The sequence below is a fragment of the Numida meleagris genome, chromosome 1, assembly GCF_002078875.1.
Source record: "Numida meleagris isolate 19003 breed g44 Domestic line chromosome 1, NumMel1.0, whole genome shotgun sequence".
Taxonomy (NCBI): domain Eukaryota; kingdom Metazoa; phylum Chordata; class Aves; order Galliformes; family Numididae; genus Numida; species Numida meleagris.
In genome coordinates this window covers 40,008,850-40,025,707 of record NC_034409.1, presented here as the reverse complement: position 1 = coordinate 40,025,707, position 16,858 = coordinate 40,008,850, and the positions used below count along the sequence as shown (strand labels likewise).

Sequence of the window (16,858 nt, the reverse complement as noted above, 5' to 3'; positions counted from 1 at the left end):
AGCTCCGGCCCCAGCGCCAGGAAGGGGAAAGGGCAGATCGAGAAGAGAAAGCTGCGGGAGAAAAGGAGGTCGACAGGTGTGGTGAACATCCCGGCGGCCGAGGTGAGCGGGACGGGCGCTGCCGTAGCGGCGGTGCGGGGAGCGCTCCTCGAGCGGGAGCGGGGTGCTGCGCTGCGGGGCAGCCCAGGTGTGCGGCGCCACCGGCCGCGGGGACGGAGCGGAGTTAGGGCTCCGAGTGGGTGTTCAGGTGTAAATGCTGCGCCGTTTGGAACCCGAAAGTATTTCCTGCGCTGGAAAAAATGTGGAAGGAGCATTTTTTGAGGGCAGAGGAAGATATTTTTATCAGCCAACACCGCTGAGTCCTCTGTGGTTTGCTACTAGTGTAGAAATCTGGCGCTGAGTTATAATGCTTCTAGAGGAATTCGGAAGAATGATAACCGAGACTTCAGCTTTTCTTTTTTTTTTTTTTTTCCAGTTAGTAGGAGGCTGCAGGAAACTTTAAACAAAACTGCGTTTTACCCCCAGTCTTGCACTCATTCTGGTGGTCTGTCTCACGGTAGGAAAAACTGTGCAGTCTGTTTCTCCAGTTAACGTTACAGATGGTCAGAACGGCAATAAAGAGGAAGCTCCGTGCTTCTGCAGCAGGAGATGGAGTCCTGTTCTGCAGACCTGAAATCATTAACACTTGTTTCGATCCCATAAACGCGCTCATGGTGGTCGCTTCTGTGCAGGGAGGTGCTGGGAGATGAGCAGTGAGTCGTTGGAACAGTGGAAGTCTTTGGAGCTGCGTTTCTTAGGGGCTGGTCCTGCACTGGATGGTGTGTCACTTGCAGAGTCTCCTCTGAGACTTGTTGGCGTGGGTCTTCCTGCTTTGGGAAGGAGGAGTGTGGCAAGTTTTTCAGCTCTGGCTTCAGAGCCTGCAAGCTGCCCAGGCTGAGATGGGTCATGTGCTCTGTGCACAACTCCCTACCCTCCCTGTGCTCCTGTAGGAGCTCCTAAACAGTACTGTATGTCTCCCACTAAACTAGCCCTGGTCCAGTTCATAGGGGTTTTGCACACTGCAGCAAGCAGCACACACTAGCTCCTTTTAGGGCCTCTGTTGTACCCCCAAACGCTGGTCATGGCCTTTTCCTTTTTTTTCCCTCCCCACTCTCCCTGCGACTGGTGTCCTGGCGCTTTGAACTTGTCTTCTGAGCTGCTGTTCTGTGGCTTTGGGTGGTGAGGTTTGGGGTGTACTGGTGGTTGGATGTCATGTTTGTTTGTTGGGTTTGTTTTGTTGTGTTTAAGTATTGCTCTAAATATTCATTGCTTTCCAGGAATGCACATTACTTGCTCAGCAACCATTAGAATCTTCCGTGTCGGTTTGCTGCTGTAGCTGCTGCTGCATCGTTAGTGTGACTCTCATGGCTGAGGTTCTTGGGTACTGAGAAGCAAGCTCTCCCCAGTCAAGTGTTTCTGAGGCCTGACCCCTTCTTGCAAACTTCTCCTTTCCATATTGCTTCTTTCTGAAACCAGTGATTAGCATCCCATTGCCTTTTTAGGGTCACATTTCAATAAATGCAGATGGCTGTCACTCAGGGCGTTACTGGGGAGACTTGCTGGTAAAGTGCTGTGCCTTGACAGGTATGGCTTTACACGAGGCTACTTCTTTTCAGTATTTTACATTTCTTAGATGTTTTTAATCATTACTGCGTGTGTTCCTAAGAATTACTTAACTAGGGACACCGGATCATTCCTGATGCTACACAACTCTAAGAACTGTGTCCAGTGTCAAATGTGAGTAATTAGTAATGAATATCTTACACTGTCATCCTATTTATTCACAAAGGGAATGCTCTAACACACTGATTCAGTGCACTCAGTCTAAGTTCACTAGGCACTCCATGACTGTGATACTGAACTTGGACAAAAGAACGCTGCTGTGTAGATGATGACTTATTTGGAATAATTGAGTTTGCAGTCTACAGCACTCCAGTGTCACAGAATCATAGAATGGTTTGGGTTGGAATTGACCTTAAAGCCTATCCAATTCCAACCCCTTGCTGTGGGCAGGGCTGCCACCCACCAGATCAGGCTGCCCAGGGCCCCATCTAACCTGGCCTTGCGTGCCTCCAGGGGCACCCACAGCTTTTCTGGGCAGCTGTGCCACTGTCTTGCTGCCCTCTGAGTAAAGAATTTTTTGCTAACACCTAACCTAAATCTCCCTTATTTTAGTTTAAAACCATTCCCCCTTGCCTCATCTCTGTCAGACTATGCAAAAAGTCAGTCTCTCTCATGTTTATAAGCTCCCTTCAGGTACTGGAAGGCTGCGATGATTTCTCCATGAAACCTTCCCCAGGCTGAGCACGCCCAGCTCTCTCGGGCTGTCTTCATAGGAAATTTCTTGCTATCTTTCTCCTTCAGGTGCTGGGCTTAGCTTTGCTGTGCTGTCAGTAGTGGTTTAGTAGCAGTATGCATTGCATTTGATCACTTACGCCATGTGGAACTTCATGTGCTTTGCTTAGAATCTCTTTTTGGAAGATGTTCTTTTAGACCTGTATTGGGTGTTTTATTGTGTAACTTTCAAGAAGACAAGTCTTTTTCTAGAGCAGAGTTGTCATTTTATGATCAGCATGGCAGTGAAGTGGAGAAAGGCAGCAAAGAGGAGATCCTGATTCTCTGAGACAGGTAACTTTACAAAATGCACTTGTGGGAGATGCTTAATGCCTGGAAGCTTCTTGGCCCTGAGGAGAATGCAAGAACAGTTCACTACCAAAGAATCGAGACCTAATTTCAGTTGTAATGCAGTTGGAAACTTGAATATTCTGAAAAGTGGTGGAACAATGAAAGTTAAAGTTTTGGTTGTCTTGTTTATATTGAAACAGGCATTAAAAACGTTAGGTTGTTCTTCATTAATGATGAATTTCTGTTCAGTAGGAAGGTAGTAGAGCTGGGTCTTAAACAGTTCCGTGTCTTAAAGTTCTTTTGTATTTAAGTCATTAGAGGTCAGAAATCAAAGGGGAAGCTGTGAAAACAAATGGTGACAGGTTGGGAGCAGGGACAACGCTTCGTGTTTGGAAGCCATGGTGGTAGAAGTAAAGGTTGGTTTTTATCTTCACAGCACCAGTGCTTATCTAAGTCCAGATGGCTTTGGAAGTTGGCTTCTGAAGTATTTGCAGCCCTTTTCCTTCTTGGTAGTTGTGAAGTAGTTTCTTGGTAGCTGGCTGAATCTTAGTAATTTGATTTCATTCTGTGGGATTTGGGCATTGATGCCTTGCAGTGCGTTGTGAAAGGTAACTCAATTGCATCTAAGCATCATTACTACTAAAGTTTGCCTTTCCAGATATTAATCTTTACAGCCTGCCCCAAACAGAGCATTTTTTCAGTTTGTAGCTGTTCTCTTGATGCAGCTGTTAAGTTCTGTCTGTAACATTTTTCTTGCTTGGAGCGGTGCTCCTGTCTGTCCAAGACACACACATGGAGTTCCTGTTGTGCTAAGCCCTGCGTATACGATGGCAGTGGTGTTTCATAGTGTTAAAGTAACTTTTCTGTCCTGCTGTGCTGCTGAAAGTGCAGCTCTGCTTCTGTCAGTGTTCTCACTGGAGGATTCTGCTGGCAGAGCTGTGCTCATGAGCTGTTTCTGAATCCCAACTGGGAGACGAGACTGCTGTTGCGGTCACCTTTGTAAAAAGGGTACACGTGGGGTCGGCATCGTGGCTGTCCTAAGCAGGACAGTTAGGTAGCTGGTTTTGGTGTAATGTGCTTATGGATGAAGTTCACGTTTTCACCTAACCAGCTGCAAGCCATCCAAATTCAGAAGTGTTCCTCTGTAAATAACGAGGGGTGATGAATGTTTTAACAAGGTGTAAAGAACTTGGATCTGTGTATTTTGCACGCAGAGTTGCCATATTCGAGACACAACAGTCCTGACCTGTTTACTGTTTCCACTGTGGGCTGTGCATAGGATGTGCAGCTGCTTTGTGCATCCCATGCCAACTTCGGAGCGGCACGAAGGCCGTGACTTCCTGATACCGCGCTGGTGGCTCTGCCAGGGGTCTGCCTGCTGCTTTGGAAGGGGCTGTGCCTGGTGCTTGGTGGGTGTCACACTGAACAGAAGCAGCTCCTGCTACTGGGGGAGTCCAGCACTGAGCTGTGCGACTGACAGGAGGCTGCTGCGTTCCAGTTGGAAAAACCTAAGGAAACTTTAAATGCCAAATGTGTCAAGCGTAGCAATTACTGAGTAGGTTGTAAAGCAACTGGAATCCTTCTCTGAAAGGCTGGAAACTAGAGAGGAGTGCGGAGTCCCGTGCTGGTGATTGGAGTCTTCTGAACAGAAGTTTCCCTTAAGTAGAATCCTTCACAGCAGTTCCCTACCTAAGGATTAGGTTAAATGGAAGAGCAGTTCTTGCCATCTCGCCATAATGGGAAAGCATCTTTTGTGGGCCAATGTCTCTGAGCATTTTCCTGTAAAGCAACTTGCTTCTTTTTTGCTTACATTGGAAGAAAAATGTCTCAATAAGACATCTTCAGGAGAAGACAAAGGGGAAATACACATTTCCTGACCACTGATACCATCAGTGCAAAATATTAGCATTGTGGCAGTTTGAAATCTATTTATTTGACCTGGATGACCTTCCACCACCATCCTCCTGCTTGCTTTGTGTAGTGAGCGCATTCGTTGTACTGCTGTTCTATTTACAGTTCCTCCTTCAGACATGGCAGGGTGAAAGAGGCATTATAAACATTTTCAGATTCTGCTGTGAAGATTATTTACATCCAGTCTGCTTCAGTGTTGATACCTTTGTGAATTCTGATTTTAACTTAGCCTCTGGGCAACTCATGCACGGGGCACGTTCTTTAGTGTTTTCCACCTTTTTTTAGCACATGATAAGCTTTTATCCTTGTTCTTTTTTTTTTTTTTTTTTTTTTTTTTTTTTACGTTTCTGCGTGTGTTTATAGGCATGCTTTAATACCCTGACACTTATCTAAGTAAGGAGAGGTATTTGCTCAAGTCAGTCACACAATGAACATAGAAATCGGGAAGGTTTTTGCTTCTAGAACCCTTCCCAGTCACTGTGCACACCTTCCAAATCTCTTATCTCCATGGACTAGAACAGCACTGTTTTGGGATAAGGTTGGACAGTGCAGTAATTTTCTGTCTGAGAATATACATGGAAGTAGTGTGATTTCTCTTAGTGTGATAGGGATAACTTTATTCTTTCCATTTCCATAGAAGGTCAGACTGTAGTCCAGTGTCTACAGCTGGAAATCACAGGACTCTACCAGAAAGCACTGATTCTTTTATGCATGTAGTTCTTAATTCCAGCGCCTGTTCCTGCTGGAGTGGGAAAGAGTGATGGAAAGCATCCAGAAGCCACCAGTTTCCCCTCTGATTCTCTCGACTGCATTTATCTCCTAAGTGCAATTTGGGGAAAGCTGGTTTTTAAAATGATCCTTTAATAAGTAGGTGTATTTGGAAAACATTATTGTACTGTTAGCTTTTTTGCTCTCCTGGTTTTGGGATGAATCATCTGAAATGATACCGCTATTAGGTGGAAAATAAATGTGAAGTAAGTAAAGAATTCTTCAGAAAGTAAGAAGAGTGTTTAGCTTAGGTTGTAATTGATGGTTGAAGGCATCTTACTTCTCTGCCTTGCCAGTTACTGCCTTTCCTTGCCAGGCTGTCATGTAGCCAATAGCCGTAAATAAATGTAGATGTTGGCTGGCTGAAGAGAAATGTTCCTTTGTGTTCCTTCTAGGCTATTTCTCTTGTACTCAAGGCTGAAATGTTGTCTGTCCAATCATTGTTTGTTCCTAAAGCCTACTTACAGGATGAGATACATCTGGAGCAAAAAAAATTGTAGGGCAGAGAGGAAACAGCCCATCAGCTGTGCATTGGTCCACTTCTGCCCTGACATAAGCATAGGAGCATCTTGCTTTTCAGTGGAAATAGGATGACTTCCATCTCATTGCGTAGCACGGGCAGAGAAGTGTGGATATGATATCGCACTGAAGTCAACATACTGCTAAGTATTGCTAAAAATGACTTACATGGCAAATTTTCAAAAGTTTTAGATGGCTTCAGTGTAATAAGGAATTGTTCTGAAAATACATAATTGTTTTATGAAGATGCCAGAATTTAAACTGCAGTTGAAAATGCCTTGTTTAGGTAATAGGTTGAAGTCTCCTACAAAGCAAAAAGAAGCTGCTTGCCTGTTTGAAACTAGTGGCTCAGGGGTATAAGCGTGAAAATAATAACTTCAAGTTAATTTCAAGAGATTTAAATTTGCATCCAAAGTGTGAGCAGTAATATAATGAGGTTAGGCTATGTGTGAAATTTCCTTCATCACAAGAGACAGGTAAGGACAACTATCCGCCGCCTGATCATTTGATTTAAAGCTAGGTACTAAAGATGTTTTTCAGCATTTGTATATAATACAAAATGCACACAGAATCGTGGACAGGTACATCGGCTGGAAGGCATCTCTGAAAAAGTCATCTGTCCTAATTGCCTGCTCCAAGTGGGGCCAATTCTTGTCAGGTTGGTTAGGGTTTGCCTCATTGAATTTCGAGCATCTCCAGCATGTTGAGTATGAGCAGGTCTGCTTGCCAGCCTCTCTACCGCTCCCCAGTCATTTTGTATCAGCCACAAACTTCTTGGGAGTACCTTCCATCCCACTGTTCAGATTGTTAATAATGATATTGTATGGTACTGGCCCTGATACCAGCTCCTGAGGGATGCTGCTTCCCTGGCTGCCAGATGAACTTTATAGCACTGCTTAAAACCTGCTGAGTCTAAAAATGCAGCCAGTTTTCTACCACTTTATTGTTCACTTATGTGGCCAATATTTAACCAGTTTGACTTTAAGGATGCTATTGGGAGCCTCGGTCAAAAGCCCCTCTTCACTCCTATGTATTTGAAGGAAACATTCGAAACTCTGGAATGGCTGGTGAAGGCCTTTCTATGAGAGCTGTTGTTACTAATACAGCCAAGGTGTTACAATTGCTGTGTGAGAGAAACTGCTTAGTATTTCCTAGTTCTTTATGACAGTGGAAGTGCAGGACAGTTATTCTCCTTCAAGGGAGCAGGATAGAAAAAAAAGATGGCAGGATATCAGTGCATCATGTTGCTTTGTTGCATTGTCTCAGGCAGATGAAACTACCCTTCTTACTTGGAGGAGTAACTTAAGATAGAATATTATATCATATCGTGGGAGCTGAGATTGTTCAGTCTGAAGATGAGGAGGCTCAGGGCTGACCTTATTGCTCTCTACAACTACCTGAAAGGAGGTTGTGGTGAGGTGGAAGTTGGCCTCTTCTCCCATGTAGCTTGCAGTAGGACGAGAGGGAATGGACTCCAGTTGCGCCAAGGGAGATTCAGATTGGACATCAGCTTCAGTGAGAGTGGTCAGGTGCCAGAACGGGCTGCCCAGGGAGGTGGTGGAGTCACCGACCCTGGAGGTGTTCAAGGAACATTTAGATGTTGTACTGAGGGACATGGCTTAGTGGGAAATATTGGAGATGGGTGGACGGTTAGACTGGATGATCTTGGAGGTCTTTTCCAACCTTGATGGTTCTATGACTCTGTGATCATACATTTTCTGCAGAAAATCTGATATTTAATTAAGGAGCAATATTAAAAACCCACCTAAAATTGAGAGTATTCTAATGCAGCTATCCTGAGTGAAGAAAAATGGGTTGGGCTTTGCTCCTGAGTAGGATCCAGCTTTGCTATTTCATCTCTCCTAAATATCTCAGTATTTAGAATCAGCTGGTGGTAATGGGCTTAAATAGCAGTCTCAGGTATTTGCTTAGTGTTTTAGTAGTAAGCCCTAATATTCATAGCGGTAGAGCAATTAATACCTTAGTGACTGAACCATGAAGACTGAAAAATGAAAAGCTAAGTGAGATGCTGCTTCCAAAACCTCATTGTTTGTACTCGTCTTCAAAATCCCTTTGTGATTTTGGAGAATATGGTTCATCCCACACCTGAATATTTGGAGCTAATTACTCAGAGGCTTGTTTATTTAGCACAGTAGGAAGGAGATATCTGGAATAAATGATCTTACAATATCTTTTGTATTTCATAAGATTAGAATTTTGTGTTTATTTTAGGACCAGAAGGAACAAATTATAGATGGTATGTGTTTTAGATTTCTATGCTTTGGCTTGGCTACTTCTACTGAAACTACGCTAATTCTAGTTGTTAATTCCCAAAGCAGTAAGTAAATTATAATTAATTTTTTATTTTTTCTACTGTAGGTTCAATTGACTGGAAAATATTCCCCTCAAAAGAGAGCTGGTGGTATTTTAAATAAGAGTGAGATTTGTCTGAACTGGAAAGCGTGGTTTATTGGTGATTTATATCTTTATAACTGTATATATATATATATACATGCGTAATTATAAGAGCTACTTTAATATATTACCTTTTTCCAGTACTTTTAGTTAATTAAAAAAAAAAAAAACAACCCTTCTTCCTTTGTTTTGTACTTGTAACTTTCTGTGAGGATACAGAGCAGTAAAAAGAATGAATGGATTAATTTCAGCAGTCACTAATAAATCACCAGAAGTCTTGTGAATTAGTTTATGATTTCTCCAGACGTGTGTTACTGTTTTCCTTTCCAGCAGCGTTTTTGAGCTTTGAATGTTCTATATCCCAGATGTGTTACTTTCTAAAGAACCAAGGTGAACAAACCACACAGCCCTCAAACCAAGTAACGCCCCAGCTCCTGCTCCAGACAAGAACAAGAATGCCCTCTGCACCTCCCAGCCCCTCGTCTCTCCCCAAAATTCAATTCTTAGATGGGATAGACTGTCTTGTCTTAGTTCATTTTTTGCCTTACATATTGCAGATATTCATGCTTCTTTGATGACATCTGAGCTTGAGCACATCTTTCTTGCGTCACTTTACCCTTTGGCAGGATTTTTTTAATTATTATTTTTATTATATTTGTTTGGTTGCAGTATATCCTAGTAAGAGTTGGTGGGTAATACATTCCTTTTGGAAAAGAAGAGATTAAAACAATCTTCCCCCCAGCTCTGAAGTTAAATGTAATATGAATTGATGCAAAATATTTATTGGCACAAACTTCACGTTTCTTTCTCAATTGCCTCTTTAAAACCTATGTATTTTCTAAATCCTCTTGTAGCTCCAAGTGTGCAGGGGATTTACTGAAAGGTCACTGTTAAGTGTTCAGTTCCAAGGAAGTTTGTACTGATTCCTTAACACTATCTTCATGTTGTCTGGTTTGCATTCGTTACATCTATGTGAACTTTTTATGGTGAATGTTTTTCTTTCTGCTTTTTTCTTCAAGTTGGAGTTGTGTATTTAAAGACTTTTCAAATGGAGGACTGTAGGTGGATGACTATTTCCAGTGCTTTACAAGGTCATGGGAAATTAAAATAAAAACCACAACCCTGTTGTTTTGTTTTGGGATTTCGCTGTGTCTGATCTGTATGCATGTCCCTTTTGGAAGGGCTCTGTGGAACATTTAAGTCTCTCACTCCAGGACTGCAAATGTCATAAGCAGCTCTGTCCTGTAGCCTTTCTGTACAGCAGTCGCATCACCTTAAAGCAGCCAGGTTTTGTGCTCCTGGGTGAGGGTATGCTTTAAGAAAAACAATCATTAAAAAACACACCAAACTAAGAAACCCATCGTGAGGCAAAATATCAGTCGAGCAAATTTTACCTGTCTCAACTCTTTCCTATGTTCAAACCAAAATGCGAAGCAAATATGTGGTGGGCATAGGCTTTATACAGTATTTGCTATGCAGTCCTTTGTCATCAGTGAGACAGAATTATTTTTCTTGATCTGAAGGGCTCTGTACCTCATGTTTTGAAACTTTTTAAGCCACAGACTCATTAGTAGATGAGAGACTTACAGAAGCGTGGTTTGAGGCAGCACCGTGTGCTTTCTGCATGTAGATGGTGAAGCTTGGCTGAGATTGGAAGGAGCCTCGGGAGGTCACTGGTCAGACCTGGTTGCTCAGGGCTTAATCCAGTCAGATCTTGAAAACCTCCCAGGATGAAGACAGCACAGCCTCCTTGGGCAACCCTTCCAGCGCCTGTCTGTCCTTACAGTGCAAATATTTTCTCTTCTGTCTGATCAGAACCTCTCACATTCCAGTGTACATCCATTGGGTCTCATTTCCCTGCCATGCATGGAGCCTGGCTCTCTGCTCACTGGCTGCCTGAGATGACTGGAAAAAAGATGCTTGTGGTTTTTTGGCAGAGAACAACCTAGGCCTGCTTTATTCCATGGGAATAACGGGTGTTAGTGGGATTTAAGGCACAGAACTAGGGTAGCCAGGTAAAGTGCTCAGATATGGAAAAATTGTTTTGAATAACTGCTGTCTGTATGGCAGCTCAGCCAAATACATCAATCACTAGAGACCAGAGTGGTAGACAGGAGAAACCTGAGACGACTTCTCTTTAACTGTTCATCTTCTCAGTCCTCTCTAACCTTGTTAATTATTTTTATGAGTCACAGGAACCTGTGTGTGTCCTGCCTGTGTGCTGCAATTACTTGTGAATTACATTCCATGCAATTTGTAGTTCAGTGTTTGCAAGAACACGGAGTTTCAATCGATACCTGAGGTCATCTGGACCAGCTTCTTCCACTGAGTGTCTGTGAGGTTCACTTAATCACTTTGTAAAGCTCTAGCTTGATTCTTTCTTTCAGTACACCGTAAGGAGCAATCCTGATTATAGTGGGTCTGACCCAGGAGCCGCTTAGCTCAGTGTCCCGCTCCTACAATATATAGGTAGGTAGTAAGGAAAAATAATGTGGAAATCTTAAAATTTCCGATGAATTATTGTCCTAGCTTCTTGACAGTTTTCACCTTGAAGACTTGCAGCATCAGGCTGGGGTCACTAAATAGACAGAAATTCTCTCCCAAGTACTTTTCAGTCTTCCTGGGACACGTGCAAACTGTTAGCATACAGTAAATCTTTGGGCAGGGAGGTCCACATTTCTAGCAACCGGTACTTATGATGAGCCCCCAAAACTCAACGCATTGTCTGCTAGCCTTATTTTGTGATCCCTGCTCACTAGTTACTTCTACAGCAAGGTAATGAGGCTTTTTCTGATTTATTTATTTGTTAAGTTTGCTGGGATTTTGGATCTGTTCTAGTGTTCTTGTTTGACAGGCTGTTATTCTTTTTTTTATTTAAAAGAAATTATTTTTTTATTTAACAGCCTTTTATTATTTTTTGTTTTGTATTTTTTTTTTTCTTGGTGTGTGGCTCATCCTTGAGGAGTGTGCTCTATCTGATATATCTGATCCTCTGCCAAAACTTGACATTAGCTTAAGTTGCCTGTGAAACCATACATGGAGATGAGCTTTTTCTCTGCGGATCAGTTCACATGCATCCCACACTCCCTTTTAAGACTTTTACTTTTGGAAGTATTCAATTCTGATAGATTTAGAGGTTTTTTTGTATGCTCTTCTATTTTTTTTTTTTTTGAGATACAGCCCCGAGCTCTCATACTGCTTTGAATGAGAAGTTCACAATCCTCATCATACAAGTTCTTGTGCAGCCAAGTTTGTACTTTACTGATCGATTTCTTTATCAGAATTTGTTCTTTTGAAATAACTGTGTTGTTGAAGACCTTATTTAAAATGGAAACCTAGTTATCTTACTGAACCAACTTGTGGTGCTTTAGTACAAATGTCCTCTTCAGTTACCAAAATCCAACGTCCTAGTGATGTAGTGATTTGGCTAACAAGTCTGCGTACTGAAGCATCCAGAAGTACCTGGTTCTATCACATAACTGATTAGCTTGAGCTTTAAACTGTCAACACCTGTTTTCCTTGTAAATTTTGCCTTTTCATTTCTATGTTGTGATCTGGAGAGAGCAAGGAAAAATTGACATGAGCATTGCTGATTGCTGTTGGATTTTATTTTTTTGCTTGCTTTTATGTAAAAAAAAAATTGCTAAGCGTAGAGACTGAGGCTTTTGTGTTTACAAACTGTATGTATATAAAAGCTACATAAGGAGTTTCCGATGACTGAGGCAGTAGCAAAATAAGCAATTGCAATATTCATTCTTGAATGGGTCATTAATCTTAAATAGCTTTTTAATTGTTTACATAGCGCTTCTTGTCTTGTTCTACTCCCTTCTTCAAGCCAGTAGCACCAAAGGAAACTCAGCTGACCTCCATCTGTTACAGTTGGTAAGGGTGGAGACGCTGTTGATACTGAATGTTCTGGTAGGTGGTAGCAGATGAGGATTTTGGTATTTGCAGATTTTTCCTCCTTCTCTGCAGCATGTAGGTACATATACGCCTACTAAGGTGTTTGGGTTTTTTGAGATTAACAAGCAGAAGATTTAAGCTGAATTAATATTTTGTTAACCAAACAACTTTTTTTCTTTTTGTTTGTTTTTCTGCTCAGGAATGCAAACCTTTTTGTTTTGGCATGTTTTTCCCACATTTAAAAAATAAATATATCTAAAATCTTCTTGGCTCATGAAAAATGACTATTATTGCACAGTTCAGGAGCTAACTGATGTTCTGGTAGCCCAGAACAGATTATTGAACAGACCTAACTGTAAGAAAGCTCTTAAAACAACAGCGTGCTGGGAGTAGTCTTTTAGAAAGTGCACTAAGGACAGTACTTTAGTCTCAGTAATTCTTCCAACTTACAGATTAGTTGATGATGTGAAGTATAATTTCACTTTCTACCACAAAAACACTTCTTTGGTCTTTGCAGGTTAAATTAGAAATCACTCATTATTACCGTCGATCAGTTAAGCAGTGCTTTGCCAAACCAGAACTATTCTGGTTCCTTATTCATCTTAGTTTATTAAAATCTTTTAAAGCAGTTTGGCTACAGTTCTACTTGTAGTCTGTGTCCCAGATTACTAATAACAAGTGCAGGATGTGTGTATTTTTCTCTTGTGCTGCTGTGGCTTATCAAGTTCTGTAGACTAAAATAAAACTGTAGACTGCCTAAAATAGTGTCATGACTTCAATCTTTGTGTTCTTTGTGAAGCTGATGCTACCAGAATTGATGCTAGAACAGAAAGTGAAAAACATGTCTTCCTCTTATTTTCCAGGAGTGCCATAGGCTTTTGTGTAAGTAGTCGTGTTAACCTCATATGTACTTATGTTAAAAGTTTTCTATGAAGACTGTATTGAATGCAGCCCTCTGTCTTTTGGAACATGGGAGGTAGAGTGGAACCTGGCAGCTCTTGGTCCTGTTGCAGGTTGTGTTCTAGGCCCAGCACTAAGTGAGCTGCTCAGCCTCTGTGCTTTAATCAAAGTCTGTTGTACAGCCAGGTGCAGAGTTTTTTTAATTCCTCTAGAAGTTCTTAGATCCAAATGTGGAAAAGTGCTATGTAAATTGAACTGCTAACTCCAAGATGAAAGATTTCAGTTTTTAATGTGTGTAATGTTGTGCTTCAAAGAAAATTGTATGACATTGTCATTTCAATTAGATCAAAGCTACAAACATCTGTAATGTACTGTGACATGCCGAGTGATTTAAAGTCTTAACATACAGAGAGATTTTGTAGAGAAGTCCTTAGCGTCCATCCCTTAAGGAAAACAGTGAAGCTGTGGTTGGATTGAGATGTGTGTTAATATCTGATGCCAAAAACTTTTATTTGAAAGAAAAAAAAAAAAACATTCTTTTTCGATATAGCGTGCTGCAATGAGATAAATGAATGTTTGGGGTTTACCCCATCAGACTGCAGACTTGTTATTTTTATTCATGAAGTTTGAGCATACAGAGTAGTGAACGACAGTGCTGGAAGTCCAGCTGTGAGGTGCAACATGAATGAGGCGCAACATGAATGAGGCATTGTAGTCAGGTTTCTTTTGTAAAGTTATTAAATGCTCTTAGAAAACTCAGAAATGTGGTAAATTGTTAGATTTGGGAAACTACAGCTGGATGTCTAAGGAGCATGTGTTTGATGTGCTGAGTGCTGTAACAAAGCGTTCCAGCAAAGTGTACTGGGACCGTGTGTTTTGACATGCTTGACAATTAAATCATATGTGTAGAAGCCTGCATTTCTGGATAATGGCGTAGCTAGAGTCCTCACATATCTATGAAAGAATTTCCCATTCACTCAATTTCTCTACTCTTTGCATTTGTTACTAATCAAAAGAGTTTTAAAAAAAAATGCTTTAATCTCGCATAATGAACCCTGTCTAGAAATGCATAGAAACCCTAAAGGTAATTCTTTGTCAAAATGAAAGTAAGCTAAAAATGAGGAAAACTTGTACAGTAAGTGCACATAAACTTGTAACCTGATGAAGATGGTGTTCATCATAATTATCCTGCATGGCACCTCAGGCAGCTAACTTTTACAGCAAAATGTAGTGCTTGTTTTTAGCCAGAGGCAGAAGCCCATTATCTGTCAGTTTTCAGACATTGTGTATAGTCCAAAACATAAGTGGGTGTTTTAATATAATCCCATCTTGTGGGTTTGCTTCTTTCAATTAAAAAAAATTGGGCTCGTCAGATGTCAGATCAGTTTTTGTCAAACGTAGCCAGAGGCTATTTGAACGCAGGTGTTGCTAAGCAGCTCAACACTAGAAACCACTGCTCTTAGCATGTTACATTTTTTATAAGATGCAAGAATGTTTGCGAATCAAAGCAGAAGGGATTATAAAGGGTATGTTAATGTACTTATGCATGCATGAACTGTTCCCTGCTGCCATCCCGCTTCCCTTTTTGATTCTTCATGAACTTCTCTGTGTTCTGTTTGTTTAGAAAGATTTGGAGGTTGTTTGTGTGTTCTAAAGCTTTCAGTGCTGTTAGCTGGCTCGCAGAGACTGGAAACCAAGATCAGAAGCCCAAATTCTCTATGTGGTAAGCTTTCAGTTTAATTGTCTGTTCCACTGTGATGGGGGTAGACATCCCTATGTTTTTTTATAAGCTGGTACAGCTTATTAATTTAGGTTGAGGCTTGTTCTGCTTTGAGGTCCCACTTGAGTTGATCTGGGAGCACTGTGGTGGTGGTCATGCACTGCTGATCTCAGGGCTGCTAAATCCCTCTGACCTGACCTGGCTCCATCTGGAAGCACTGGGAGTTGGGATGTGCTGATGTTCAGGCTGACTGTCAGATCTTTGGATGCCTGCATTGCTTCTCATTTCCAAGAGTGTTTAGTGGGCTTGCTGTTAGATGGCATAAATGTAGTGATGTTTTTAAATCCATGCAAGTTTTTCATTGACTTGTGAGCCTGAGGAAACAACCATACATCTCACTGTGAAAGAACAGTGCTAAGATGAGTAGATTTTGTACCACACTGACAGAGTGAAATAGTAAAGATGTATCTGAAAATGCGGTTCTGTACCTTTGAAATATGCCAGTAAAAATCTTCTATAACTTTGTAGTTAAAAGTAGAGGTGTACTGAAGTTGTAGTAAACAACAAAGATGGCTAAACTGAAGAAAAGATTCAGGAGGTAGTTCTTTCTTCATATGTTACGGAATAGAACCGCAGTAGTATCTTTTAAAATGTTCTGGTAGTTAAAAAAAAAAAAAAAACAGGTGATAAGGAACAATAGCTGACTGTAGCTTGACGAATAAAAAGCATTTTTCATTTGTTTCCAAGTACAGCTCTGATCTTGCCAGTAGCAGTGTTAAAATAATAACTTTAGGACACTGCAAATACATTCTACGATAGCAGGTAGCTTTTAGTCATCAGCACAGAAGCAGACTAACAAAAACACTAATGAAATATGAGAGGGATATCTGACAAGGGAAGCATGAAATGCATTTGCTAATTAGCCCTGCATTCATAGGAAAGACTGGAGTTTCTCCTCTTTAAATTAAAGTCAGTACTCAGCTGTCTCAAATGTCATACTGGGTTCTTCTAGTTGCTGAAAGCTCAAAGTTTATTTGACTTCATTTGCGTGATGCTGAAAGAAAGGCTGATTTTGCATTTAGGCATACCTATAGAAATTGTATGGGAATGGCTTGTGTAGTGCCTTAAAGAGGTTTCCATCAAAGGATCCAGCCTCTATTTGTAATTTAGGCTGGAGAGTACTTCGTTGGATTTTCCTGTGTGTGAACTACTTTTAAGCCACCATGCTCTGATCCTAGAAGATGAAGAGAGCTGTGTGGAGAACCCAGTATGCTGAGGGATTAGGGGCCTGTGTGGGTTGAGACATAGCCTGTGAGGCAAGGGAGCTCTGGGAATGCAGTGCTGGGCCACAGGTGTTTGTGCACAGAGACCGGCCTCTGAAATCTGCACAGCAGTTTCACCTGGGCCCAACTAAGTGCAGGTGATTTGTTGTAGAAGGGCCTGGACTTTGAATCACCCATGGGTATGTGGAATTGCCTGTGCCATAGGCAATTCTTCCAAAAAAGGCTTTAAATAATAGGTTCTGTCTGCTCCTTCTTGCTACAGAAGAAGTTTGGTTGAAAGCAAAGTTTCTACAGTTTGCTTTGTAGTTACAGAAATCTGCATCCTAAGGCCTACTGGCCTTACAGCCGGAGGTTTTGTGAGTTAGCTGCTTGTGGTGAAGAAAGATTTGAGAATTGCATCTGCAACTGGAAATTTTTTGAAAATAAAATAAGGTGTCTAATTTTATTGGTCACCTTCTTAATTCGTAGTTCAAATTGTGCGTGTTGTACATCATGTGAGGATGGTGAGACACTGGAACAGGTTGCCCAGTGAGGTTGTGGATGCCCCCTCCCTGGAGGCATTCTAGGCCAGGCTGGATGGGGCTTTGTGCAACCTGGTCTAGAGGGAGGTGTCCCTGTCTATAGCAGGGGAGTTGGAATTAGATGATCTTAAAGGTCCCTTCCAACCCAAACCATTCTATGATTCTCTGTCTGTAAGAGGACATTCTCTTCTTCAGTTGTAGCTGCAGGTTTTGTTTAACTGGAATGATGTCAGAGTGGCATGTTCAGTCATGCC

At 41.5% G+C, this 16,858-nt stretch overlaps 1 protein-coding gene across 1 annotated transcript in view; it reads left to right on the top strand.

Annotated features, from left to right (window-relative positions):
* Positions 1-16,858, top strand: part of PAWR (pro-apoptotic WT1 regulator) — a gene marked incomplete at its 5' end in the record, with an annotated part of 77,370 nt that continues 60,512 nt past the window's right edge. Inside the window, 1 exon segment of the mRNA XM_021385244.1 lies at positions 1-102. Coding sequence (XP_021240919.1) covers positions 1-102 — 102 coding nt within the window.